Source organism: Podarcis erhardii (assembly GCF_964252035.2).
Source record: "Podarcis erhardii genome assembly, chromosome: 8".
Lineage (NCBI taxonomy): Eukaryota > Metazoa > Chordata > Lepidosauria > Squamata > Lacertidae > Podarcis > Podarcis erhardii.
This window is the reverse complement of record NC_138499.1, coordinates 25,910,955-25,938,218: the sequence shown is the minus strand read 5'-3', so window position 1 is coordinate 25,938,218 and position 27,264 is coordinate 25,910,955. Positions and strand designations below refer to the sequence as shown.

The window sequence follows — 27,264 nt, the reverse complement described above, 5'->3', positions numbered from 1 at the left end:
CTTTTCACCCGCCGCACAGCTGCCCTGGGAGAAGCTCTACCGGTTGAATTTCTGCTGCTCGCCGCGCACGTGCGCGCTCCGTGGTCCTCCTGGGTGGAATCCAGCGCGAGCGAGCAAGCAAACAAAAGGCACTATGCTTAGGCGAGCGGCCACGGAGGCGGAGCCAGCCGGAAAGCGACGAATCGCTTTCCGAGCCCGGCCTGCCGCCGCTTCTCGATTGGCCGGAATCCAACAATCGGGGCGGAGCAAAAGCCCGGCCGGCTGGCTTTCCGTCCCTCCCCTTTCCCCGAGGCAGGGCGGGCAGGATAAGAGCAAGCGGCGCAGGCGGCGGCCATTTTGGTTGGTGGAGGTAAGAGGAGGAGGCGGAGGCATTTGCCTGTAAAGGGTCAGAGGCAAAGGTGAGGAGGGCGAAGGGGCTGCCGCGTCGCTGGCTCCAGTGGTGTGGGGCGGAGGGGGTGTTCTGAAGGGATGGGATGTTTAAATAGGTGGGGTGCGGTCTTGCAAAATAAAAGGGATGCAAGGGAGGAGGCGCTGTAGTATGTGGTGCCGCAGGACCCGCAGTGTGTCGCTTTGCACCGCTGCCGTGGCCCCTCCAAAACGGGGTCTGGATGCAGGAATGGTTTGCCCCCGGCGTATGTGAGATGCAATCAATGCAACAGGGTGGTAGCCAACACACACCTGAAAGGTGACGCTTCTATGCAAAGCTCACTGTTTGCAACATTTGCAACGTTTCTACGTGTCAGCTGATAATAACATTTGCAACGTTTCTACGTGTCAGCTGATAATAACAGCTCTAGTGCACATGGCGAAGACAGCTCGGGGCACAAAAGCAAAGGCCTCAATGAAATCCTTTTTTAAAAAAATAGTCACTTCATGTATGTTTTTTAATGAGGGACTCTCTGTTGGTTTTCATGTAAGGATGCAGATGAAATGGAAATGGAGCTTAATGAGAAGCGTATCATGTTGTGAACCGCCCCTGAGATCTGTGGATGTTCGGCTCAGACCAATCAATCAATCAATAGCTATTTGTTTGTTTTGCATTTTATTTGTTTTGCATTTGTTTTGATGGTTCTGGAGTGTATTGCTTTGGTGCAAGGTTTTACAAACAAGAGATCCGTTCCTGCTCACCCCAGATCCCAATTTGTTGTGGATCTCAGTGAGGATTAGATACTCTGCAGTCATAGGAATATATTGCATTGTATGGAGCAGCCAAGTTCTGTTATGATGTTGCTTTTAAATCTGGTGCAGCTGCTGGCCCAGCAAATGCTTGAAGAAAGGGAAAGAAACTTCAGAGAGGAAGATGAGTGCAGAAGCTGCTGACCGAGAGGCTGTCACTTCAAGTCGACCTTGCACACCTCCCCAAACATCCTGGTTTGAGTTTTTGCTAGAGGAGTCTCTGCTGGACAAACATCTGAAAAAAGTTTCGCCAGGTTAGTGATATCAAAAAATCTACAGAAAACAAGAGAGCTTGACTGTGTTGTTTCTGCTGGCATGGTTAGGATTCTCCTTAGTTCTATGTATAGGAATTCTTTTGTTGTGAGCTAAATTTGTTGCTTGTCACTTGAATGTGGCTGTACAGTTAAGCTGCTTAAATCCCATTGAAATCAATGGCATTTTAGCTTAAGGGAATGCCACATATTATGAATGTGTGCTCGTGTTTAGCAAAAATATATAAAAGGTATCGTATTGAATAGAAATAGGGCAAACATTTGCAAACACATATCATAAACATAGCCACGATTGGTTACAGTGTTCATTTGGTGGTAGACCTGAGTTTGTGTCTGTGTGATGTGTGAAAGGGCCATAAATGCAAGGTTGTAATCTTCATCAATATTAAATAATCAGACAAGTTTGTTTTCTCTAAATAAAAAATAATGGCTGTGCGTTCATCCTGGAAAGAATGTTGTTTGCTTTGTATTGGTTACCTCTTTTTCTCTAGTATTTTCATTCAGATCAAACTTTTCCAAACCTGTCTTTTCTGTCCAGTAGATCCCTCACCTGTTCAGCTAATCATTCAGTTTTTGGAGCAGGCTTCCAAACCTTTGGTGAATGAGCAGAATCAGGTCCAGCCTCCACCTGATAACAAGAGAAACCGCATTTTAAAATTGCTTGCTCTGAAAGTTGCAGCACATTTAAAGTGGGATTTGGATGTACTGGAGAAAAGGTATCAGTGGACTTCTTGGTTAATGCTGTTAACATATAATCAATGGGGAACTTGCAGCTCTTGGGAATTGTAGTCCAGAAACATCTTATTATCCCCCACCATTAGCCATACTGTCTTGGGCTGATGGGAGTTGTAGTCCAACATCATCTGGAGGGTCCCAGGGTTTAGACAGCATTCATTTTTTAAAAAAAATTTACATCTGTTGTGCACGTTCTCTCTGATTTTTATTGTTTTTGTTGTCTTAGAGGAGCACATGCCAATACAAATGTATGCTTTAAAAAGTACCTACAATGCTATATTAATAATTATTAATCATGATTCAGCAAGCCTGCTGAAAGTAAACAAGTCTGGTCAGCGCCTGTATGGGAGAACACTTGGAAACCTGATGTATGCTACCTTAAGTTGTACAGTGGTACCTCGGGTTACAGGCGCTTCAAGTTACAGACTCCACTAAACCAGAAACAATACCTTGGGTTAAGAACTTTGCTTCAGGATGAGAACAGAAATCGCGTGGCGGTGCCGCAGCGGGAGGTCCCATTAGCTAAAATGGTACCTCAGGATAAGAACAGTATCAGGTTAAGAATGGACCTCCAGAACGAATTAAGTTCTTAACCCGAGGTACCACTGTTTTGCTTTAAGGAAGTTTTGTAACGAAGTACCATTCTGTAACTTTAGCAATCCTTGGTCTTTTATTCAGCTTATCGGTTCCTGTATTGAACATGCTGCTGAATGAACTGCTGTGCATTAGTAAGGTTCCTCCAGGAACTAAGCATGTAGATGTGGACCTTGCCAGTTTACCTCCAACCACAGCAATGGCAATACTACTCTACAATAGATGGTGAGAACGTCATTGTTTGAGTGTCATTGATGTACCGTAATTCAAATATGGAGACAAAGTGTTAAGATTAAATTAATCTTGATTATATTGCTTAAACTAAGCTGGTCTAATTCAATAGTCCTATGACAAAAATGTTGTATGCACATTGGTTTGCAGTTTTCTTTGAGATTTAAACCAGCAGTTGTAATAAATCATTATTTTCAATGTGTATGTAGATCGCTAACTATAACATTATTTTGTAACTTACATAAAAGATCAAGGAAAATTATAGGGATATACTGTCAAGTTATTGAATTGGAGGAGAGGTTGACCACAATCCCATTTTAAATATGGTGTAGAGTCTTAGATCTGTTTGTTGCCATTTTTTGTGGGTGGGGCATATGCAATCATGGATAAAGTTTCACATATTTTTCCTTGTAAAATAGCTTTTTGATACATAGGAGCCATGCAAGAAAAAAGTTGGCAACTTCATGTGCAATACTATACATGATATTTTTTTGAATCAGATAGGCTGTTGGTGCTTTTTGATAACTTGTGACTCTGTCACACTTTGAGTGCTGTTTTAATGTAGCACAAACTTTTGTTTGAAGCTGAAATAATGGATAGAGCAGATATTTATTTATTTATTTATTTATTTATTTATTTATTTATTTATACATACCCTGCCCTCCCCGGCCAGAGCTGGGCTCAGGTCAGCTAACACCAGTAAAATTACAGTAAAAACATAATGGGGGGGGGGGGGAAACAATTTAAAAATCAGTTTGTTTCCATGACTGAACTCTATGCTTATCACTTAACTTTCTTTTAATAGGGCTATTAGGACCATAGTCAAAAGCAGTTTTCCTGTCAAACAAGTGAAACCTGGTCCACCTCAGTTAAATGTGTAAGTTTGTGCATTTGTTTCAGACCCTTACAAGCAATATATTAATCAACTTAACTCTAATTTTAGCAAGACACAGAAGTGGTTTAACATCATAGATCATTACAATAAATATTGTTCAGCCGTTAAATATTATTGTTGGTTACACGGTCAATTGAAACTTTACTGTATTTTTTTTTTAAAGGGTGTGTGTGTGTGTGCGCGCGCGCGCGCATGCTGGTAAACTTTTTTTTTTAAAAAGAACCCTGCCACTGAATTCGTTGTAGCTGAGAATAGGTTCTGGTCCTATTAGAGCAAATTATATTCAGAAAACAAAAAAAACCTTGTTTTTAAAAATTCAAAAGATGTAAGCTGTTTTGGAAATCTAAATATAGGGGCATCCATTTAATATTGCTTTGAATGGTACGCTCATTGTTGCTTTTGCCTTTTTTATTTAGAATGAATCAGATTCAGCAAGAAAAGGAAGTAACAGAAAATATCCTGAAAGTAGTAAGTGCCTTTTTCTTTGCTAGATGTGGATTGAGGTATTTAAAGAAAAAATGTGGAACTTTGGATCAATGTACTGAATTTAAATCCTTCCTGGATAAATATGGCCCCTGGTAATTTTCTTTTCTTTTCTTTTCAATAGTTTATTTGCCATAGCATATATTCCAAACATTCTCATGCTCATAAAAACCATAGAGTAACACATCATGTGCTCCAATCTCATTAAAAGGAAGGAATACATTAAGATGTGAGTGAAAATTAAGATATGAGTGTATTAAAGCAGCAACTCCTCTTGCTTTATTGGAGACACTGGCTATAAATTTTTGCCCAACCCATGACTGTGTAAATAACTGCTTTAAGAGTTCCTTGCAAGAATACTATGTGTGGGTCCATTTTGTATAAATATGTTGCCATTCTGGCCTGTTTTACCACATTTCTCAGTCTCTTCACATTTAAAGTAATTATGTTGGTGTCAGTACTCATTCTGACAGATGGTTATTAATTACCCCGCCCCACATTAAGTTGTTCTGTAAAGTTATTATCATTATGGCAGATAGCAGTGAGTGACTGCCGTCGCTGTGCAGGCGATGTCAGCAAAGCAGGTTTTTGAACACTAGTTTCTAAGATTTCCTGTGCTAAGGATCCAGGGGCGCCGACTTATAAAAAATATTGGGGGGGCCCATACCGGGGTCCTCCCCCGGAAAGTTTTCTAAGAGCTGCTCCCGGCCCGTTGCTGCTGCTGCCGCCCGCCTCGTGGCCCCCTCGCCAGCTGAGGGAGGGAGAGAGACTGAGAAGGAGAGAGATGCGCGGTGGGCAAGGCAAGTGCCCACCGCGCCTCGCCTCCCACCGCCCCTCGTGCCGGCCGCCCCCTCCCCTCCCTTCCCCGCGCGCGTTCGCTCGCTCGCCCTCCTCACCCCAGCTCTTGGCCGTTCGCCCCAGGAACTCGCCGCTGTTGGGGTTGTAGATGAACCTCCGCCACTCGGCCATAGACTGGCTGAAGGGCTTCTTCTCCTCCTTGGCCAGAGAGAGAGAGAGAGAGAGAGAGAGAGAGAGAGAGAGGCTGGAAAGAGAGAGGGAGCTCGGCGGTTCGCGGGCGGCGGTTTTTCCCCTGCCGAAACAACAGCGGCTCCTCAGAACCGCTAAGTAACTCTCCCTCAGGCGCCCGGTGGGAGAGCAGAAGAGAGGAAAAGGAAAGAGGGGCTGGGCCAGTCGCACGCACCGAGCAAAACTACTCGCGCCGCCTCTTTTACTACCGTAATAATTATTTGTTTTAACTCATTACTGAATGTATTTTAAAAGGTAACTATCGTCAAACAAGGAAAATAAAAAATACCAACATAATTTTGTGATTTTACAAAGCATATTATAAGTAATAATTTTCTTAAATTATTGGGGGGGCAGAGGCCCCCCAAACGAATTTTTGAGGGGGCTCGGGCCCCCTCAGGCCCCATGGAGTCGGCGCCTATGTAAGGATCTACAGTTCAGAGTCCCTGATCCACGCCACTATTAAGTGTCCTATATACAGTCATACCTCGGGTTACAGATGCTTCAGGTTGTGTTTTTTTGGGTTACGGACCGCCGAAACCGGGAAGTACCGGAATGGGTTACTTCTGGGTTTTGGCAGCTGCACATGTGCAGAAGTGCTGAATCGCAACCCACGCATGTGCAGACACGCCACTGTGGGTTGTGAAGCCTGCGGGTTGCGAACGTGCATCCCGCACTGATCACGTTTGCAACCCGAGCTGTACTATACGCGGTTGCTGCATCTTCTGTGCGGGCAGATGTGCTGTTACGTCTGCTGCTAAGTCCTTCACCCAAGTTTCTGGGTGAATCAGTGCAGCAAAATGAGGAACTCCAACAAGCAGTGATGCTACTGCCTTATGTGGTGAACCCAATTCCTGATCCTCAAGCTTCCTCATTGAGAGCCAGGCTGATGTTGTGACCATAGCTGCCTCACTGTAACATTTCCCCCCCACTGACTCAGAGATGTCGCTTGCCAAAGGGGACTGGAGTTTGCTTGTGTTGTTTCGTATTTTGATGAATAGTTCCTTGTGTGAGGTGGTATTGAGGATAATGGGTTTTTGTGAAGACTCCTTGGATTGAAAATTGATTGGGTATGTTGTAGGAATTTTGAACTCTGCAAAAAACTTTAAAAGACTGGATTTCAAAAGTTCAAGCCTTCCGATAATCCCTTGTTGCTCTTCCATTGGGAGGTCTTTAAAAGAGCATTTCAAATTCTCCTCCCAGTTGCAGTCGTCTTTGGTTAAATTTTCTGATTCGGGGCGGGGGGTTGCTTTGGCTATTTTGAATTCTCCTTATTGGTGTCTTCTTCTTCTTCTTGTTGTTGTTGTGATGGCCAACTGCTTTAGGGTTATCTAATAATGGCAATATAGTCAAATTTTTAAAAAACTTGTGTTGGAAAAACTCGCATAGCGGTCAACATAGGCTTGGCACATGGTAACATTGTCAGGATACTGGGACTCCTGAAAGATAGTAAAACTTTCTGTGTTTGTTTGGGGCAGATCAGAGACTCCACATTAACCAGGTATATATGACCGGCTTGCTCCCCTAATAAAGACCTCATGTGTCTTTTAGCTGATAGAAATGTGTACCAAGGTAGGAATCTCCCTTTATAGGTGCATATCGTAAGGCTGACTTGGTTTGCTTGCAGCACTAAATGTTGCTGCTCTTACATTCCACTGCCAGACTTCTGGCTTGAGTTCTCTCAAGGTTTGGGACTCAATTTTTTGGTTTATCTCCTTCGCTCGTGGGGCGTTAGAGGAGGTACCTTTGAAACCCTGTGACAACTCGAGTAGATCTCCCTATTGAGTGTCCGCTTGACCTTACTGATCAAAATATCCATTTTGGAATGTAGTTTGACAAATCAGTTGTTTTAGCTGTCATTAAAATCAGCTCAGCTGGGTTCTCCTGAGTAGCACTCAGGTTCGTCTCAGCCTTCTGGGGTTCTGAATTTGCCTTATTATGATTGCTGTTGGGCTCCCTGATAATGCTGATAGGATCTTCATATGAATCTCCATGTACTTCAGCTAGCACTGCAAAGTGATTGTGAAAGGGGACTTGTGCAGATGTAGCAAGACATGTTGAGGGGGAGGGGGGAAATCCTGATCTTAGAGTGTTTAGCTGTGGGAGGGGGTAAGAAGTCCTCAATTTCTTTAAAACGTTTGTTTGCCCCCCTGATCATCCTTCCCACCAGTTAGTGTGCCAGACTGGTCAGAGGGCAATTGAAAATTACAGAGCAGCCGGCTTAATTAAGCATAGGTTTACTCTAGAAACACTATTGTTGTTTTTGAATGAGTTGAACCTCCCGCAACCTCTTATCAGCATTAATAGTTGAAGCTGCTTGGGCGGCTGGGGCGTGTTTTGACTACTGCCGGCTTTATCTTCCAAGAATACTGAATCATTTCCTTTCAGGGAGGCCTATACTTCAGACAGCTGGGATGCGGGTGGTGCTGTGGTCTAAACCACCGAGCCTTGGGCTTGCCGATCAAAAGGTTGGCGATTCGAATCCCTGCGACAGGGTGAGCTCCCGTTGCTTGGTCCCAGCTCCTGCCAACCTAGCAGCTCGAAAGCACCCCAAAAAATGCAAGTAGATTAATAGGTACCACTCTGGTGGGAAGGTAAACGGCATTTCCGTGTGCTGCTCTGGTTTCGCCAGAAGCGGCTTTACCTTTACACTTCAGACAACTGTAAGTCTGCATATAGGCTGAATGTAAACTCCCCCCTCTGGATTATCATGCAGCTACTGTCTTCAGTTCAGTTAATTAGCTTATATAGGTAACAATTTAAGATTTTAAGGAGGTTTTCTCACTGCTGCTGTATCGTAGTCGCCATCTTTCTTGTAATTTTCCTGTGACCCTGTTGGTGCCCTCTTATTTGTGGTCTAATTCCGGGTCCATGTTATAAGAAAGAGTCTGTTCAAGGAGGTCGTGGTGGAGAACCTCTGACCCACAGGCCTAATTTGGCCTGCCAGGTCATTTTGGATAAGTCATTCCCACCTGCTCCTACACCTTGTGTCATATACGATGTCAGGTATGGGATAGATAAAAACCTGTCTCAGGGATTAGCTGATTGGCAGTGTCTGTAAAACCCTATGCAAAGCGCTGTGTGAATAGTGCTTTAAAGGGGGCTTCTAGAGGTGACTTTGGGCTAAAAGATCACCTGGCGTCATTTGTGAGGTCAGTTGACGGACCCGTCAAACTCTACCTGGAAGGGGGTGGGACACATAATGATCTGGTCTGCCGGACAGATGCAGCTCCCCACCCCGAAGGAAATTTTCTGATGTATGTGTATTGTGGTGCAAGGAACTAGGCCACAAAAGCACAGGAAGAAAGAGCCAGGCTCTTTTCACAAGTTACTGGTCTTATTCACTCATTCATTCATATTTTTATTTATTTATTAAAATTATTTACCACCCTTCATCACAAGATGTCAGGGCGGTTCACAGAATAAAATACAAGATAAAAGCACAAGTAAATAATTGAAACAAAAGCAACAATAATCTTCTCTTCTCACAGGCACATTTAAAGCTGGTGTATAATTTTAATCAGCCAAAGCCTGGTTGAAAATTGTGATTGAATTCAGCATGATTGAATTCATGCTTCTGGATGAGCATGTTTAGGACTGTGGTGTTACTTCTGAAGTGTGCAAGCTAATCTGAACCGGAAGCAAATTAAAGGGTTATTGTTTGGGGTTAACTAAGTTAGTAAGATCCTATGCTGCTTATGGAGTAAAGGAGAATTTTCTGCTAAATATTCTAAATATAATGAACACATTGAATAATAAGTGGCAATAATAACTAGATACATACATTTCTTTGGGTCGTTACAGCTAAAAGAACAGGCTGCTGATTCCATTCTGGTCTTAGAAGGAGCACTCAAATTAAATAAAGATCTTTATATTCACACAATACGGACTCTAGATTTGCTAGCCATGGAACCTGGTGCGGTTAATGGAGAAACAGAGAGTTCCACAGCGGGATTCAACATCAGTGCTGAGGAACTGCAGTGTCAGGTATGTCAGACATTTTGCCTGAAAACATAGCTGCTGAAATGTGGTGGTGGTGCTTATGATGCAATTCATGGTGCCTCAAAGCACCACTATTATTCTATATTCAAGCTTCCTTGATTTACCTGTGGCTTCTAAGCTTATATACATTTTATGAAATAATTAAATATGAAATATCACTTGAATGTGTATTAAACTTCAAAGTGGTTTACAAAAAGTAAGCTTCAAATTTGGAGTCTCACAATTATCTCTAGGCCTCTGTTCCTTTCCCAATTATTACTAAATTCAATTTGGATATTTTCCAATTGTTGGAAATAGAAGGAAAACACATATTTAAGCAAATATGTACCACAGAGTCTTCAACACTCTGAGCATAGTCAACCTTTTCCTTCAAGCTTTTCTCAAAGATTGTGGCGGACACAGAGATTTTATATATCTACCATAGTTTTGTTTGTTTGGATAATTTATATCCTGCACTTTCAACATAGATTTATGTTCCCACAGTGTAAGAAACAAAAAGTATAATTTTGAAAGAAATGCTACTTGTTTGTGTTTCAGGTCTGCTACGATTTAGGTGCCATCTATTTTCAGCAAGGTTCCACAGATTCTGCTCTTTATGGAAATGCCAGAGAGAAATTTTTTAGAACCAAGGAACTGATTTCGAAGGTAAGTCATTCAACAATAGATAGCTCATTTCAGTTTGTGCATGTGTAACCAAATATTTCACATTCATGCAATGCAATCTAGTGCTCACTTTAACTAGATATATCCTGTGAGCTATTTGGGTTTACCTGTTTGGGTTTTCTGATCCTTTGTCTTAAGTACAAGAAAACTGAGTTTTCCATTGCAACATGTAATGACCCCATTCAAACATGCAATGCATAATGTATATACATTTAGGAAATGATTTCATCATATATAGCCTTTGAAGACATTTGTCTTAAATAATGAATTATTTTAAAGTTACTGATACAAATTGGATATTTCTTACAGATTGGCTCTTCTCTTCATTGCATCATAGATGAAAAAAGGTTAGCTGGTTACTGCCAAGCTTGTGGAGTTCTTGCACCTTCTGACAATACTTCACAGCCTTCAACTCCTTACAGTCAAATCCATAGCTGTTTAAGATCTGGCAATTATCAGGTAAAGCTTGAATTGCACATCATGTGATCCTTATATTAGTCTGCTTGCTTATTCCTCAAGTAAGGTAAAAAGGTAAACAATAAATGACCCCTAGGTGATTAAGTCCAGTCAAAGGCAACTACGGGGTACGGCGCTCATCTTGCTTTTCAGGTTGAGGGAGCTGGTGTTTGTCCACAGGCAGCTTTCCAGGTCATGTGGCCAGCATGACTAAACCACATCTGGTGCAACTGAACACCGTGACAGAAGCCAGAACGCATGGAAACGCTGTTTACCTTCCCACCGCAGCAGTACCTATTTATCTACTTGTACTGGCATGCTTTCAAACTGCTAGGTTAGCAGAAGCTGGGACAGAGCAACGGGAGCTCACCCCGTCACGGGGATTCGAACTGCCAACCTTCCAGTCAGCAAGCCCAAGAAGCTCAGTGGTTTAGACCAGAATGACACCCGCGTCCCAATTCCTCAAGTATATTATTAGTAGTAAGCAGAATATTATTAAGTAGAATGCTGTATATAAGAATTGTTATTCTCTTGAGAATCAAAACCGGATAGAACCAAAGCTGTCTCTCTTTTAATTTTGTATTGTATTCAATTGGTTACATAAATAACAAAAAAAAGTTCATTATACTTTTAAAACCTTTTCATATTCTGATTTTCACAGCACGCTTTATATACTGACATGTTTTTAAGTTCAAAACAATGAAAAATAACATTTCACATCTGTATAAGTTAAGTTAATATAGATAAGTTGAGTTGTTGTTGCAGTATCCAGTAAACCGGTTCCAGCTAACTTTGAAACTATTCCGTCTTGCCATATATTGTCAAACTGATTCATCTTCTCTCTGCATGTACTTCAGGAACTAGTGAAGATTTTCCTTGAAGATAACCGAACACCCAGTTTACCTGTTCAGTTCAGGCAATCAGTTCTCAGGGAACTCTCCCAGAAAGCTCAGCAAGGGTGAGAAATAACTTGAATGAATCATTCCGATGCACATGTTGCTTAACAGTTAAGGCCAGGCAGAAGGTATAGATTTCCGAGCGGTTGGCTCAGTCCAGTTCCAAGCCAGCTGGTACTTTCAGCCCATGGTTGACAACTTAAAACTCCGAGGTAATTTGGCCTGATTTGCTTGTAGTTCACATTATTTTTAAAATGTTGAATTACTTGCTTTTCATTATTAGAACAGCATTTCAAGCAGGAATTGAATAATCCTAGGTGTCTGGTCCCTACTATTCCCTTAGTGTGAAAAGAATTAAAATGTTTCATTGGTTCAGTGCAGGGCTAACTTGTAAGCATTCAAAATGCATTTGACGAATCCCCCCCCCCCCCACTAGGTTTGAAGCATAAGCTTTCTGTCTTTATTTCTTCCAAAAAAGAGTTAAGAAGCTGTATTTTATGTTGCCTCATTGAGGAACATCTCTGGGTTATTTGTGGGGCATAGGAATTTGTTCATTTCCCGCCCCCCCTCCCAAAATATACTCCGGCCCACCACATGGTCTGAGGGACGGTGGACCAGCCCATGGCTGGAAAAGGTTGCTGACCCCTGGTGTATATCTATCCACAGTCCTGATGCCACATTCATAATCTCTGTCTTCTATCCTGATGATAAATGGGCTTTGAGATTTTTTACCATTCAAGTGCATAAATTTTATGAAATAAACCAAACAAACAAGCAAACAAACAAGAGAATGGCTGGAATGCGAAGGATGAATTGTTTGCCCCATATCTTACTGTCCATCATCAATACCTTTTTCAAACTTGCTTCTGCAGTAGCCCCTTCTGGGCAGTCAAGCTGCATTCTGGAGTGTAAGAACTGTCCCTTGTGTGCTTTTATGTGCTTTTCTTCTAACAGCGTGTGAACTTTCCGTATTTTTCTAGGAATGATGTCTTGGAAGAAATATGTTTCAAGGTGTGTGTGTGCAACAGTGTTTGTGATGTAATGCAAGGCCGACCAGTCGGTGTCCACTTTAACCAGCTGTTTCTTAGACCCACCAAAGAAAAAATAGACTTTCTCCTAGAGGTATGGCATTGTCCTTAGTTTTAGGCATATCTGCTTAAACTGTTTTCTAAGCTGCTTTTCAATGTTGCATCTGAACTAATGGGTACTACTTACTTTTAAAATATGTGTTACTTAGTTTTGTGGCTATGAAATCATTAGCCTGTTCAGTTATGGTATTGGGTAGAAGATTGGTTGACTAGATACATCTCCTTAACGTTTTAATTATTGGTTAGAGTTATCAGACAATTGAGTGTATACACTTAACTGCTTCCGAAGGTACACAACCAGCATGTGGAAGCCACAATACACAGTATGTTTTCAGATTGTCCTCACCCAAATGAACGTCTTTACTAATGTTATGAATGTGAAAAGGTTATCTGCTGGCTAGCTTTAAGTCTACCTTGACAACTACTTCAGGTAAATATCTGCTCTTTCATGGGGTTGATTCAGACATTCAGTAGCATGCAGGGCTGCATTTGTGTCGAGGTGCTGTTCTCATGAACCACCAAATCCATCTTGGATCTTATAACATTTTATACAGTTGTTATTAAAATGTTTTTTCCTCAGTGGCTAGCATGATATCTTTATTACTCCTCTTTTGCATACTCTTGAGGGACCTTATGAAAATGTCTATTTTCTGAAGGAGTATATGCAATATGAGAAAAAAAATTAAATGTGTGTGCTTTTGTTTTTGTTTTAAGTAAGCTTACTTAATTTTTCTCTGAAGCTCAATTCAGTATTTCGACTTTGCAGGTATGTTCAAAATCAATACAAGTAGAAAGTGCTTCAGAATCCTCAAAAAGGAAAATGGCCTATTTTCTGAAGTAAGTATGCAATATTAGATTACTTGCAGTCCTCCTTAAAAAGTTGATTAGTATCTTTCATTCAGGGAAGTAGTTAAGTGCTAAGTATATCAGGTCCTAAGATATCATTGGTACCAAGGAAGAAACAACATAATAGTGTTTGTCTGTAAGCTAAATAGCCCTCAGAGGTTTTCTCAGCTTCAACAAATTCCCACATGTGCCACTTCTAAAAGGTGGGGAGATAACTGCTGGTGTAATTCGTGGTCAAACCTAAGCTAAATAACTCTTACGTAGAATGCTTTTTGTTCATTGCCATGATCCACTCTAGGTAGGTGATTCAAAAGGCAGTTGTAATTAAAACCTGCTGATTTCCTTAGCTGTTGCTACACAAGAGACCAGTGTCTCAACAGCTATCTTTCTCATGTGGTCAGTTGGACACCTGGCATGATTCACTGTAAGTGCAGTGATTAGTGAATAGCCCCTTGTTTAAAAACATACTTGAATGAATTTTCCAAATGTCCTGCCACTACAAACTACACAAAGTGTTGCAATTTCTCTTTCTGCTAATCTTTGCTTAATGAGACCTTTGATTGTTTTTTTTACAGAAATCTCTGTTTGGGTTTGGAAGACCTCCAACTTGTCTTCATGATTTCCTCCCATGAGCTCTTCATAGCATTGCTGAAAGATGATGAACGAAAGCTGCTTATTGATCAAATGAGGAAAAGGTCGCCTCGAGTCAACTTAGGCACTAAGCCTATAACTTCATTTTATGATATTCCAGGTTATTTCCCCACCCTCCCACTTAAAATATTCATAGATAGCTTTTTTCTGAAGAAAAATGACAGTCCTGCAGTAAGTTAAGCCCTGAGCAAATATGTAATCGGCTTATGCAACAAGTTGCTATAGTATGTGTTTTGGCAGTTATTGTAAATTCCTGTTAGCCATCATAGATGGCTAACATTGCAACCTGCATATTCCGAAGCCATGCACTTCTGACTACCAGGTGCTAGGGGTTCCAGCTCAATATGGGATATCAACAGGCCTGCAGTTCACTACTCAATCTGCGGTAGTTATCTCCCTGGCAAGCATCTGAGTGAAAAATCAAAACTGCACACCTGTAGTCAGTAGAGGACTGTTGCTTGCTGCACTCTGGCTTGAAAGAGTTGAGATAATGGGACTAGCCGCTGCTAGGTTGTGAAGATGGTGTTATTGTCTTTTGCTTTAAGGGCTACTGGCCCTTCAGGGCAGAAATGAGAGTGGTAGAACCAAGCATGCAATCTCTCAAGGGGCTCCTGGGAGCAGGAAAGAGATCTTTCTGCTTGCCTTCCCAGCTTCATTCAAGGAGGCACAGAATTGGACTTATGTGGATTTCTGAGCTGCAGCTAGGATGACCCATATTTACTTGGGAGTTGAGTTGGAGAGCTTAGAGCGGGAGAGAGGCATCATCTTGGGCATTATGTGAAACAGTGGGATATTGCTGTCATGCCGTATTTCTGAGACTGAGATTCTCTTTGAGACTGTTTATCGAGCCCAAGAGTCTATTCGTTTATTGTTGTAACCCAGTGCAGAAATTTCATTTTCCCCATCTTGAAAAGGATGACTGACTGAATACAGTGTGGATGTGTGGTTGGTTGGTAGGTAGGTAGGTAGGTAGGTAGGTACAGAAGTGTAACGTTTTTAGGGAATCCAAAATTAATGTGTCCTGAGGGCTATGACTACAAAGAGTCTTGATGCCCCCTGAAGGTTTCTGTGTATGTCTGTGTCTATGTATGGCAGTGACATTAGCACTGTACATTCAAACATTTATATGGTGGATAGCATTGATTAAAGTGATTTCATTTTGGTGTAAAATAAAAGCATCTTTAGTGGATCCATCTTATCTTAAAAATGTTAATCTTTTGTCTGTTGCCTCCAGTTAATTATAGCTTGGTTCAGGGAAAACTCAATATAATAAATTGCTCATTGACCTCCGTGATACTTTCTCTTCCAGCCTCAGCAAGTGTGAATATTGGTCAGCTTGAACATCAGCTTATATTATCAGCTGATCCCTGGAGGATCCGCCAAATTTTAATTGAATTGCATGGCATGACATCAGAACGCCAGTTCTGGACAGTTTCTAACAAGGTACTTTTAATTTTTTGACTACCGTATTTTTCCGTTTACAGTAGTGCCCCGCAAGACGAATGCCTCGCAAGACGGAAAACCCACTAGACGAAAGGGTTTTCCATTTTGGAGGCGCTTCACAAAACAAATTTCGCTATGGGCTTGCTTCGCAAGACGAAAATGTCTTGCGAGTTCCTGCGGTTTTTTCCCCCTCCCCCCCTTTTTCTAAGCTGCTAAGCCGCTTATCAGCTGATCCGATAAGCCGCTAATAGCGCTAAGCCGCTAAGCCGTCAATGGGCTTGCTTCGCAAGACGAAAAAACCGCTAGACGAAGAGACTCGCGGAATGGATTAATTTCGTCTTGCGAGGCACCACTGTATAAGACACCCCCATGTATAAGATGGCCCCTATTTTTGGGGACTAAATTTAAAGAAAATGAGGGGAGATGGCCCAAAGTTGTTGAGCTTTTTTTAGGGGGAATTGCATGAGCACAATCACCCCACCCCAGTAGGGCTGTTACTAGGGGTTGGCAAAGTAAGCTCCTTAGAGCACACGCTTCCCACAGCAGCATGGAGGAGGGAATTGCGCATCCACCAACCAGCTGGCAGGCTGCATTATCTGTGTATAGGACAACCCCAGTTTTTTGAGATGATTCTTGAGTCAAAAAAACCTCGTCTAAGACATGGAAAAATACGGAAAATTGTTTAAATGTTACAGTTATTGATTTCTGTGTTGTTGCTTTTTCTTAGTGGGAAGTGCCAAATGTTTACGGCAATGTAATCCTAGGGATCAAAGATAATTTGACCAGGGATTTGGTCTACATCCTTATGGCAAAGGGGCTACACTGCAGTACAGTCAAGGTGAGGTATTCATTATCTTGCTAATAAGAATCTTGCCAATTACCATTATGGAATGCTACTAATAACTATTACTAGGACTGAGTAGTATGTTGTTGGAGATTAAGCATGTGGTGTTTTTTTAAAAAGATGGTTCCACTTTCCTATTCGTCGTGGTTGTTCCCTTCACTGCGATTTCCAGTGTCTTGGTCTTAGGGCCCAAATGGCATATTTGAGTTGCACATAAAGCCACCAGCGTTATGAGAGGGAAGTGTGGCTGACTGTTGTAATTTTAGGCTGTGCGCCTAATTTGTTCCATGTTCCTTTTGCCTGAAGGCTACTGGCCTTTCAAGTGGGGTGGGATAGGTTTGTGGATGGGTTTCCCACTGTATATCAGCAATAGGTGCTCTGGAATTGTTCTGCCTTTTCTGGGCAGATCTGTTCTCACAACTGAGAAAGAGGCGTAGCTGGCTCCATAGCCTGCATTGCTGCACAGAGCAAGGCAATTATGAAAACATTGTGCTCCATGCAATATTTAGATATTTAAAAACCTACTACTTTGACTTTCCTTATTTTCTATGGGTTGATTTCAGTTTCTGTGGTTCAAAGTAATAATTTCAAAAGCCTACTAGTCCTTTAAGACAGGATGGAGATAGTCATGTGATAGACAGTCATGATGCAGCACAGTGATCTTCATAGGGTATGGGGGCATGGACACCATTGATTTTTATCCCAGCCTTCTTAGCAGCAACCAAAACCATGAGTGTGGAATTTAATTATTCTCTTTGCCTCCACCAAAACAAACCACCACTTTAGCAAGCATGTTGCATTATGTGCTTCTGTAGGCTAAATGTTTTATTACAGGACTCTGGACTTTTTGTTGTAGTACAGTGGTACCTCGGGTTACATACGCTTCAGGTTATATACGCTTCAGGTTACACACTCCGCTAACCCAGAAATAGTGCTTCAGGTTAAGAAGTTTGCTTCAGGATAAGAACAGAAATTGGGCTCCGGCGGCACGGCGGCGGCAGGAGGACCCATTAGCTAAAGTGGTGCTTCAGGTTAAGAACAGTTTCAGGTTAAGAACGGACCTCTGGAACGAATTAAGTACTCAACCCGAGGTACCACTGTACATGAATGTAGCTACTGTCATCGTCCCCCCCAAAAACCCCCACTCTACGTGCAACTAGAAGAGAAATAGGCAAACTCCTCACACTGTTTTTTTTAAATTATTATTATTACAGGATTTTGTCCATGCAAAACAGCTTTTTGCCGCTTGCCTTGAACTTGTGACAGAGTTTTCTCCAAAGCTACGCCAAGTCATGCTGAACGAGGTGCTACTTTTGGACATTTATTCCCATGAAGCAGGAGCAGGGCTTTTGGGAGAAACACCCCCCTCTAACCTGATCAGCAGAGTTCGAGGTTACTTAGAAATGAGGGTTCCTGGTAAGAATGCTTGGCTAATTATGTGAGAAAACTTCTTCAGAAGCTTAGGATCAGAGGAGGGGAAATACTCCACAACTGATAGATATTAGCTTGTAATCCGAGTGAATGACTTTATTTGTATTCTCCAATCCTGGTGCTTGGGGGAAGGATTTCAACAGGATGCTTGAAGTAACATTGATGCACTTCAATCTTTATTGCTGTCAATTTTAATTATATTTAAATGTTTTAACTGATTTTAGCTTCTTAATGATAATTTTAATGTTTCTTGTAAACAAATGACTTAGAGGTTTGACTGCAATAACGCGGTATATAAATTTCCTCAAACAAATAAACATGGTATGCTTGTAAACATATAAGATGTTAAAAGTATCTAATCAGTTGCTCTTTAAAAATATTGTTTTAGATATTCCACTTCGACAAGTTGTAGCAGAGGAATGCGTTGCCTTTTTGTTGAATTGGAGGGAGAATGAGTACTTAACGATGCAAGTTCCTCTCCCACTGGTTCAAACCAATCCTTACGTGAAGGTAAGGCATGTTTTGGAACTGACTACCAATGCATTTGAAATTGTATAAATCCTAAGCTGTCTCCAGACCTTACCTGTTATTCTGTTCAAATTCTTCCCAAATTAATGGAACTTTATTTTTCAACAACATTTGCTTTAACTCGTCTAGATATGGATATAGATTGCATATAGATATAGATACACCCGTACATATACATATACACATACCATATTTTTCGCTCCATAAGACACACTTTTTCCCTCCTAAAAAGTAAGGGGAAATGTGTGTGTGTCTTATGGAGCGAATGCAGGTGGGAGGCTCTGCTCAGTGCTCCCTTTAAAGAGCCGCTTGGAGTGTGTGTGCGGCTCTTGGGGGTTTTTCCCGCAAGGTGGGAGAAGGGACTGACGGACTGCCCTCTGTCCCTTCCCACACCTGGTAAAGTCAGCAAGAGCCGCTGCCGGGCTCTGCTCAGTGGTCCCTTGTAAGGGCTCCCTTTCATCCCTCATCCCGCTTTGCTGGGAAGCCAGCAGAAGAAGAGGCGCTGCGCAGCTATCGCTCTTGCTCTGCTGGCTTCAGTGAGAGCTACGCAGCTTGCTCTGCTGGCTTCTCAGTGAAGCGGGAGGAGGGATGGAAAGGTTTAAAGCAAGAAAAGCGAGAGTTGCTTACATGCTCTGCGCAGAATATTTTATTTCTTGCTTTCCCCCTCTAAAAACTGGGTGCGTCTTATGGTCAGGTGTGTCTTAGGCAGCGAAAAATACGGTACACACAGTGCTTTTTTTCTGAAATAATGTTTAGGGGTGCTCTCATTTTGACTCAAGAAAATCACCATTTGATAGTTCAAATTGGGAAACATAAAAACAGTAAATGGACAAAAGTACAAAGATTCACAAAATGTGGTATGTGCTAAACTTGTTGAAATTCTAAATTCCAAAAGCACATGTTATATGAGGTGTAAGAGTTTGTCTGCTGCCAGGAAAGAATAAAACATTCTGGACATGCATAAGCAACTTTGGGTTTCCCCGAAGTAGGTCTCTGGGTTGTGTAGCTGAGGATTTCATTGCCAGATTTGATGTCCTAGCTGTCACCAGGCATAGATTGCTGGAAAAAGAAACAGCGTGCCTTGAGAGTTTTCAAAGACTGACTGTTCCTTCTTGGTGGTGTGTTTTGCTTAGCTTGGACAGCTTTTGGCTGCCACATGTAAAGATCTTCCTGGACCCAAAGAAAGTAGACGGGCAGCAAAAGACCTTTGGGAGGTGGTTGTACAGATCTGCAGTGTAACCAACCAACACAAACGAGGGAATGATGGCAGAGTGAGCTTAATAAAGCAGAGAGACTCAACGTTGGGCATAATGTACAGGTAAGTTGCTATAGTTTTAAAAAAAAAACACAACTCAAAGCCAAAATAGGTGTCTTCTGAACATGGGTGTACCTGTAGCCAACATTAGAAAGAGCTACAACATTGCTCCACCCCTAAATTGATTCTAATTAAATTAATTATTGCATAGCATTAATTGAATACATGGGTGGGGAGGGGAAAGAGTAAACTAACCTGCTTATTTGAGCCTCTTAGAGTTTATAGCACCCTTTTCTGGGGTTGAAGATATACTTCAGCATTTTGGTTCAGGTCTGATGGTTGATTGTACATTGTAGTTCCTGTTGCATTAAAATTTGCTTTTAAAACCTTTTACAAATAAATGGAATAAATATAAATAATGAATTACTTTAAATAATTGATAACAGTAACCACATGTCTTCTATTATTTAGGAGTGAGCTGCTCTCTTTTATCAAAAAGTTGCGGGTGAGTTTGGAGTTAAAGTTTTTGCAATTGACTAACCCAGTAAAAAAACCAATTGTAGCAGGAAAATATTTTGCAGGCGGAGATAGATAGATAGATAGATAGATAGATAGATAGATAGATAAATTTATTGTCATTGTCCGTATATACACAGTATACACAACAACGAAAATCAAACACCCAAGACCGGATTCACATACACATTTACACGTATCTCCAACACTCTCATCCTATTCAGACATAATCTATTAAAACATACATAATCCAGAATATAACACAACCTATTAGAAGCATAGCATAACCTAAAACCTATCTCATTCCTTACTACTCACTGCTTGCTATTTCTTACAACTGGCCCTGAGATCATTATTTAGTGCAATCAGAGCTCTTGGATAGAAACTATTCAGAAGGCGTGTGGTTCGTGTTTTCATTGTCCTGTATCTTCTGCCCGAAGGCAACAGTTCAAAGAGGTTGTGAGCAGGATGGGTGGGATCTCTCAGGATATTGTGTGACTTCTTCAAGCTGCGAGACGTGAAGATCTCATCCAGGGTTGGTAGTTGGAGCCCAATAACATTCTGGGCAATTTTAATTATTCTCTGTAAAGCTTTTTTTATCCATTCCAGAGCTGCTCCCATACCACGATAATATACTATAGGTTAAGACACTCTCAATGGTACTATGATAATAGGACAGAAGTAGGTGCTGAGATAGATTCAATCCTCTGAGCATTCTCAGGAAATACAACCTCCCCTGCACCTTCCTCACAACCATATTAATATTTGCAGTCCATGAGAGGTCCTCAGAGATGTAAGTGCCCAGGTATTTAAAACTACCAACCCTCTCCATATTATCTTTCTCTTGAGAAATGTGTTATTTCCTCATCCTTCTTTCAAAGGGAGTTGTAACAGGAGATGCATTCCCCTTTGTCAGGATGAGTTTGCCAAATTCCAGATAGATGCTAGAATAAATGTAATAAACTGAAGCAAATCAATCAAACTCCAGAGAGATGGGTGACTACTTCTGTGTGCTCAGTGGACAGTCCCCTTTTTCAAATTGACTCTGCCTCTATTGTTTAGGTTGCTTGTTTTATCATTGATTTAACAAAGAGGCTGCATTTGACTCCACAAACTGAGAAATACATAGAATGAAAATTATAGAATCACAGAATTGTAGAATTGGAAGGGATTCTGAGAATCATCTAGTACAGCCCCCTACAATGCAGGAATATGCAGCTGTACCATCTGGGGATCAAACCTGCAACATTTGCATTACCAGCACCATGTTCTGAGCTATCCAGGCTTAGCTATATATTGTATATTACCAATAATATACACCAGACTTTCTAGAAACAACAGTGCAGTGGTAGAAAACAAGCTCCCTGTTCTGAATAGAAGGAATACTACTAGCCCAATCCTAAACATGCAGCTGGCCATATAAATTTTTGCCTACAGATAAATAGCTTGGGTAACTTACCTAAGAATTGCTACTTAAATATATTTTCACAAGTAATTGCAAGAACGCCTGTTCTGTACAGTGCCATATTTTTAAATGTTGGTGAGATTTGGAAAGGCAGTCGTTTTAATCAAGTGTGCATCATAGGCCATGCAGCTTTTTTATTATTTAGACTTGAGAAATGCAAAGAATGACACGCATCTCTTGCAAAATGGCCTTAACCTGTGTGTGAAGTTGTATAATTTTCTACGACATGTAATATCCTCATGTGTGTGTGTTTCTTGTGGCTGATTAGCTGTTCTCCCTGTGCAAAGGTCAGAGGGGGCAGGGTTTCTGTTGAGGTAGGTGATTAGCTGTGGGAGGAGCTTATCAGAGCTTGTAGGGCAGCGGCTGAAGAAGGAGCAAAAAGGGTTTTTCTCCTGTGTGTGTTTCTTGTGGCTGATTAGCTGTTCTCCCTGTGCAAAGGTCAGAGGGGGCAGGGTTTCTGTTGAGGTAGGTGATTAGCTGTGGGAGGAGCTTATCAGAGCTTGTAGGGCAGCGTTGCGCGCCTGGTGGCGCGCGCAATTTGATCTATCTTTAGATTTAGGGGAGCTAGTCTCAAACGTTTGTTGGGGGAGACCTAGGGTTTTTTTGGGGGGGGAGTTACTTGTCCTGTCTGCACGCTTCTTATGATGGAGGACCACTGTAGCCAGCCCCAACGACACGTTCTCAAGATGGAGAGTGAGGGAACAGCTGCAGTCGCCTGCGGTTCCTGCACAATGTTTGCCATCTTGCCAAAGGTTGCAGGCAGCTTTACCTGCAGCAATTGCATGTTGATTGCCCTCTTAAAAGACAAAGTCCAGCAACTGGAGGAACGTGTGGCTACGCTCCAAAGAATTAGAGAGCTGGAGCTCTTCTTGGAAGCAACAGAGCACACCGTCTCCACCAAGGAGGAGACAGGGGACTCCCCTGAGAAGGAGGCTAGTTCACCAACACAGGAGCCAGATATATGGAGAAACGTGACTCAAAGAAGTAGGAGGCCCAGGGTTCGCTCTGATTGTTTAGAAATACACAATCGCTTTGAGGTCCTCTCCCCTAGAATGGAAGACGAAGAGCAGACTCCATTTGAGGATCTCTCCCTCGTTACAGTCGATCAGGTATATCAAGATGAGCAGCAAAGTCAGTCCTCAGGGAATGTGCAGGCGACCTTGGAACGGACAGATCATGGAAGAACCCCGACCAAACCTAAGAGGAGGTGTGTAGTGGTGATAGGGGATTCCCTACTGAGGGGAACAGAAGCAGTGATCTGTGGGCCTGACAAGATGTCTCAGAAGTGTGCTGTCTCCCCGGGGCTAAGATCCAAGATGTAACTGAACAACTGCAAGGAATCATAAAACCCACTGACAAATACCCCTTCCTCTTGGTTCATGTGGGAACCAATGACACTGCAAGCAATAGCCTCCAGAAGATCAAAAGAGACTATGAGGCTCTGGGCAGGAAATTGAAGCAATTAAATGCACAAATTGTCATCTCATCTGTCCTCCCAGTTGAACGACGTGGCCCAGGGAGAGAGAGAAAAATAGTGGAAGTGAACAGCTGGCTTCGCAAATGGTGTAAACAGGAACGGTTTGCATTCTTAGATCACGGACTGCAGTTTCTTGAAGATGGACTTCTGGCAAGCGATGGGCTGCACCTCACAACGGTTGGGAGGAATGTTTTTGCCAAAAATCTCAGAAACCTCATCAGGAGGGCTTTAAACTGACTAATGTGGGGGAGGAAGACAGTGCTCCTGAAGGTAGGAGTCTATCAATTGATGAACATGATCATCCAAATGTCATAGACCAAATGGAGCAAACAGCACGCAGACCTAGTGGTGGGAGGAAAAAATCCTTAAATAAGAGACACGGGGGAATGATTAATGAACTTCAATGTCTGTACACTAATGTGCAAAGCATGGGTAATAAACAAGATGAGCTTGAGCTCTTGGTACAGCAAACTAAATATGACATAATAGGCATCACTGAAACCTGGTGGGATAAGTCCCACGACTGGAATGTAATAATGGAGGGTTACAATCTATTTCAGAGAAACAGACCAGACAAGAAAGGAGGAGGAGTGGCGTTATATGTCAGGGATGTGTATACCTGTGAAGAGATCCAAGATTTAGAACCTCAAAGCCAAAGTGAGAGCATTTGGGTCAAAATTAAGGGAGAGATGAATAACAGGGACCTCATTGTGGGAGTTTACTATAGATCCCCAAGCCAAACGGAGGACATAGAGATGCCTTCCTGGAACAGATGGCCAAGCATGCAAAAGGAAGGGAGATAGTAGTAATGGGGGACTTAAATTACCCGGATATCAAACTCAGCCAAGAGCATAAGGTCAAACAGATTCCTCACTGGCCTTGCAGAAAACTTCATTGTCCAGAAAGTGGGAGAAGCAACAAGAGGAACAGCCATTTTAGATCTGGTCCTAACCAATGTTGATGACCTGGTTAGTGGTGTAGAAGTGGAAGGATCATTAGGCGTGAGTGATCATGCTCTTCTGAAGTTTACTATACAGCGGAAAGGAGCAGCCAAGCATACTAGGACTCAATTTCTTGACTTTAGGAAAGCCGACTTCATAAAACTTAGGGAAGTGCTGGGTGAGATCCCATGGACAGTAATACTAAAAGGAAAGGGAGTTCATGATGGCTGGGAGTTTGTTAAGAGGGAGATAGTAAAAGCACAGCTTCAGGCAATACCAATGAGACGGAAACATGCAAGGTGCCTAAAGAAGCCAGGGTGGCTATCTAAAGAACTTTTAACTGAGTTAAGATTAAAAAAGGATGTGTACAAAAAATGGAAAAGGGGGGGAACCACCAAAGAGGAATTCAGACAAATAGCCAGCACGTGTAGACACAAAGTCAGAAAAGCTAAAGCACAGAATGAACTCAGGCTTGCTAGAGAGGTTAAAAGCAACAAAAAAGGCTTTTGTGGGTATGTTCGTAGCAAAAGGAAGAACAAAGAAACAGTGGGGTCACTCAGAGGAGAAGATGGTGAAATGCAAACAGGGAACACAGAAAGGGCTGAACTCCTCAATGCCTTCTTTGCCTCAGTCTTCTCCGATAAAGAAAACAATGACCGACCTGAAGAATTTGGAGCAAATGATTCAGCAGAGGAAACACAGCCCAGAATAACTAAGGAGATAGTACAAGAATACTTGGCTAGTTTAGATGTATTCAAGTCTCCAGGGCCAGATGAACTGCATCCAAGAGTATTAAAAGAACTGGCAGATGTGATCTCAGAACCACTGGCAGTCATCTTTGAGAATTCCTGGAGAACAGGCGAAGTCCCGGCAGACTGGAGAAGGGCAAATGTTGTCCCTATTTTCAAAAAGGGGAAAAGAGAGGACCCAAATAATTACCACCCAGTCAGTCTGACATCAATACCAGGGAAGATTCTGGAGCAGATCATTAAGCAAACAGTTTGTGAGCACCTAGAAAGGAATACTGTGATCACCAATAGTCAGCATGGATTTCTGAAAAATAAGTCGTGTCAGACTAACCTGATCTCGTTTTTTGACAGAATTACAAGCCTGGTAGATGAAGGGAACGCAGTGGATGTAGCCTACCTTGATTTCAGAAGGCATTTGACAAGGTGCCCCATGATATTCCTGTAAAGAAGCTGGTAAAATGCGGTCTTGACTATGCTACCACTCAGTGGATTTGTAACTGGCTGACTGACCGAACCCAAAGGGTGCTCATCAATGGTTCCTCTTCATCCTGGAGAAGAGTGACTAGTGGGGTGCCACAGGGTTCTGTCTTGGGCCCCGTCTTATTCAACATCTTTATCAACGACTTGGATGATGGACTCAAGTGCATCCTGATCAAATTTGCAGATGACACCAAACTGGGAGGGGTGGCTAACACCCCAGAGGACAGGATCACACTTCAAAACGACCTTGACAGATTAGAGAACTGGGCCAAAACAAACAAGATGAATTTTAACAGGGAGAAATGTAAAGTATTGCACTTGGGCAAAAAAAATGAGAGGCACAAATACAAGATGGGTGACACCTGGCTTGAGAGCAGTACATGTGAAAAGGATCTAGGAGTCTTGGTTGACCACAAACTTGACATGAGCCAACAGTGTGACGCGGCAGCTAAAAAAGCCAATGCAATTCTGGGCTGCATCAATAGGAGTATAGCATCTAGATCAAGGGAAGTAATAGTGCCACTGTATTCTGCTCTGGTCAGACCTCACCTGGAGTACTGTGTCCAGTTCTGGGCACCACAGTTCAAGAAGGACACTGACAAACTGGAACGTGTCCAGAGGAGGGCAACCAAAATGGTCAAAGGCCTGGAAACCATGCCTTATGAGGAACGGCTAAGGGAGCTGGGCATGTTTAGCCTGGAGAAGAGGAGGTTAAGGGGTGATATGATAGCCATGTTCAAATATATAAAAGGATGTCACATAGAGGAGGGAGAAAGGTTGTTTTCTGCTGCTCCAGAGAAGCGGACACGGAGCAATGGTTCCAAACTACAAGAAAAAAGATTCCACCTAAACATTAGGAAGAACTTCCTGACAGTAAGAGCTGTTCGACAGTGGAATTTGCTGCCAAGGAGTGTGGTGGAGTCTCCTTCTTTGGAGGTCTTTAAGCAGAGGCTTGACAACCATATGTCAGGAGTGTTCTGATGGTGTTTCCTGCTTGGCAGGGGGTTGGACTCGATGGCCCTTGTGGTCTCTTCCAACTCTATGATTCTATGTCATCAGTAATCTAAGAGGCTATGTATATAGATTTTGTTTCAAAGTTGTATAAGCATTTTGAAAGTTTGCAAAGAAAAACTGGATTTTCCTGACACTGAAAAGAAGCATTGTATCATGTACTTTTGTTTTTCTGCTATAGGAGCCTCTAGTTTTGACAACAATATTATCTTTGTTTGTCAAGCTTCATAATGTTCGGGTAAGTGCAGTACTCTTCTTATCATAAATATTTGACTTTGATGTCTGCCTCTCGGACTCATTTCCCATATCATATTCTTTCCTCTTCTAGGAAGACATTGTGAATGATATTACCGCAGAACATATTTCTATTTGGCCATCATCCATTCCTAAGTAAGAAAATGGTTTTTGCTCCAATTATAATTGCGAAATGTGCTTTTCTGGTGATCTGCATATTGCTTCTTGGTCCTGAATGTCTTGTTTCAATGGTTGTCTATGTGTTACCGTATTTTTTGCTCCTTGAGACGCACTTTTTTCCTCCTAAAAAGTAAGGGGAAATGTCTGTGCATCTTGTGGAGCGAATGTGTGGTTGATCGCTGGCTCCCTTTCTGGCCCCGCCCCCTTGCCCAGGCCTCCATTGTTGAATGTTCTGCTGACTGGCTGATTAGATCTGTCAGAAAACTGTAGAAACGGCTCCCTTTCCTTTCCTAAAGAAGCTACAGAACTGTGAGTTGAACCCCATAAAAACAGGATTTTTTCCCTTTGCAAAGTAAGCTCAACAACTTTGAGCTGATCCTCAAAAAAAGGGGATTTTCCCTTCTGCAAAAGAAGCTGCACAACTGTGAGCTGATCCCCCAAAATGGGGCTTTCCCCCTTTCCTCCTCTAAAAACTAGGTGCGTCTTATGGAGCGAAAACTACGGCAATTATATTTTAACAGTCTTTCAGGAACAACTCTGCGCCTTCCATTATAAAGAATAAAAAGGCTTTTCTGTCAATTATGCAAGGAACTACACCTCCCATTCTGTTTTCCCCAGAGAGAGCAATGCTTGTTGGTTAAATCTAGACTATTTAGGGCTTGATGCCGTTTGGTTGTGCTTGACTAAGTAGTCTCA

The 27,264-nt window shown here is 42.2% G+C and overlaps 1 protein-coding gene across 4 annotated transcripts in view; it reads left to right on the top strand.

The window, feature by feature from the left end:
• Positions 1-274: 274 nt before the first annotated feature.
• INTS8 (integrator complex subunit 8) overlaps positions 275-27,264 on the top strand; it is a 30,736-nt gene continuing 3,746 nt past the window's right edge. The window contains exons 1-21 of one of the 4 annotated variants that reach the window (XM_081874087.1): positions 275-398; positions 1,249-1,430; positions 1,987-2,164; positions 2,862-3,002; positions 3,814-3,885; positions 4,320-4,371; positions 9,217-9,399; positions 9,952-10,059; positions 10,387-10,536; positions 11,391-11,491; positions 12,410-12,551; positions 13,284-13,354; positions 13,939-14,114; positions 15,324-15,457; positions 16,185-16,295; positions 17,516-17,717; positions 18,121-18,242; positions 19,394-19,578; positions 19,987-20,020; positions 26,336-26,392; positions 26,483-26,544. In XM_081874087.1, the coding sequence (XP_081730213.1) occupies positions 1,301-1,430; positions 1,987-2,164; positions 2,862-3,002; positions 3,814-3,885; positions 4,320-4,371; positions 9,217-9,399; positions 9,952-10,059; positions 10,387-10,536; positions 11,391-11,491; positions 12,410-12,551; positions 13,284-13,354; positions 13,939-14,114; positions 15,324-15,457; positions 16,185-16,295; positions 17,516-17,717; positions 18,121-18,242; positions 19,394-19,578; positions 19,987-20,020; positions 26,336-26,392; positions 26,483-26,544 (2,411 nt within the window). In that variant the 5' untranslated portion in view covers positions 275-398; positions 1,249-1,300. Of the gene's footprint in view, positions 399-480; positions 686-1,248; positions 1,431-1,986; positions 2,165-2,861; positions 3,003-3,813; positions 3,886-4,319; positions 4,372-9,216; positions 9,400-9,951; positions 10,060-10,386; positions 10,537-11,390; positions 11,492-12,409; positions 12,552-13,283; positions 13,355-13,938; positions 14,115-15,323; positions 15,458-16,184; positions 16,296-17,515; positions 17,718-18,120; positions 18,243-19,393; positions 19,579-19,986; positions 20,021-26,335; positions 26,393-26,482; positions 26,545-27,264 lie in introns of those variants that run through there. The other 3 variants (XM_081874088.1, XM_081874085.1, XM_081874086.1) reach the window with 3 other exon arrangements.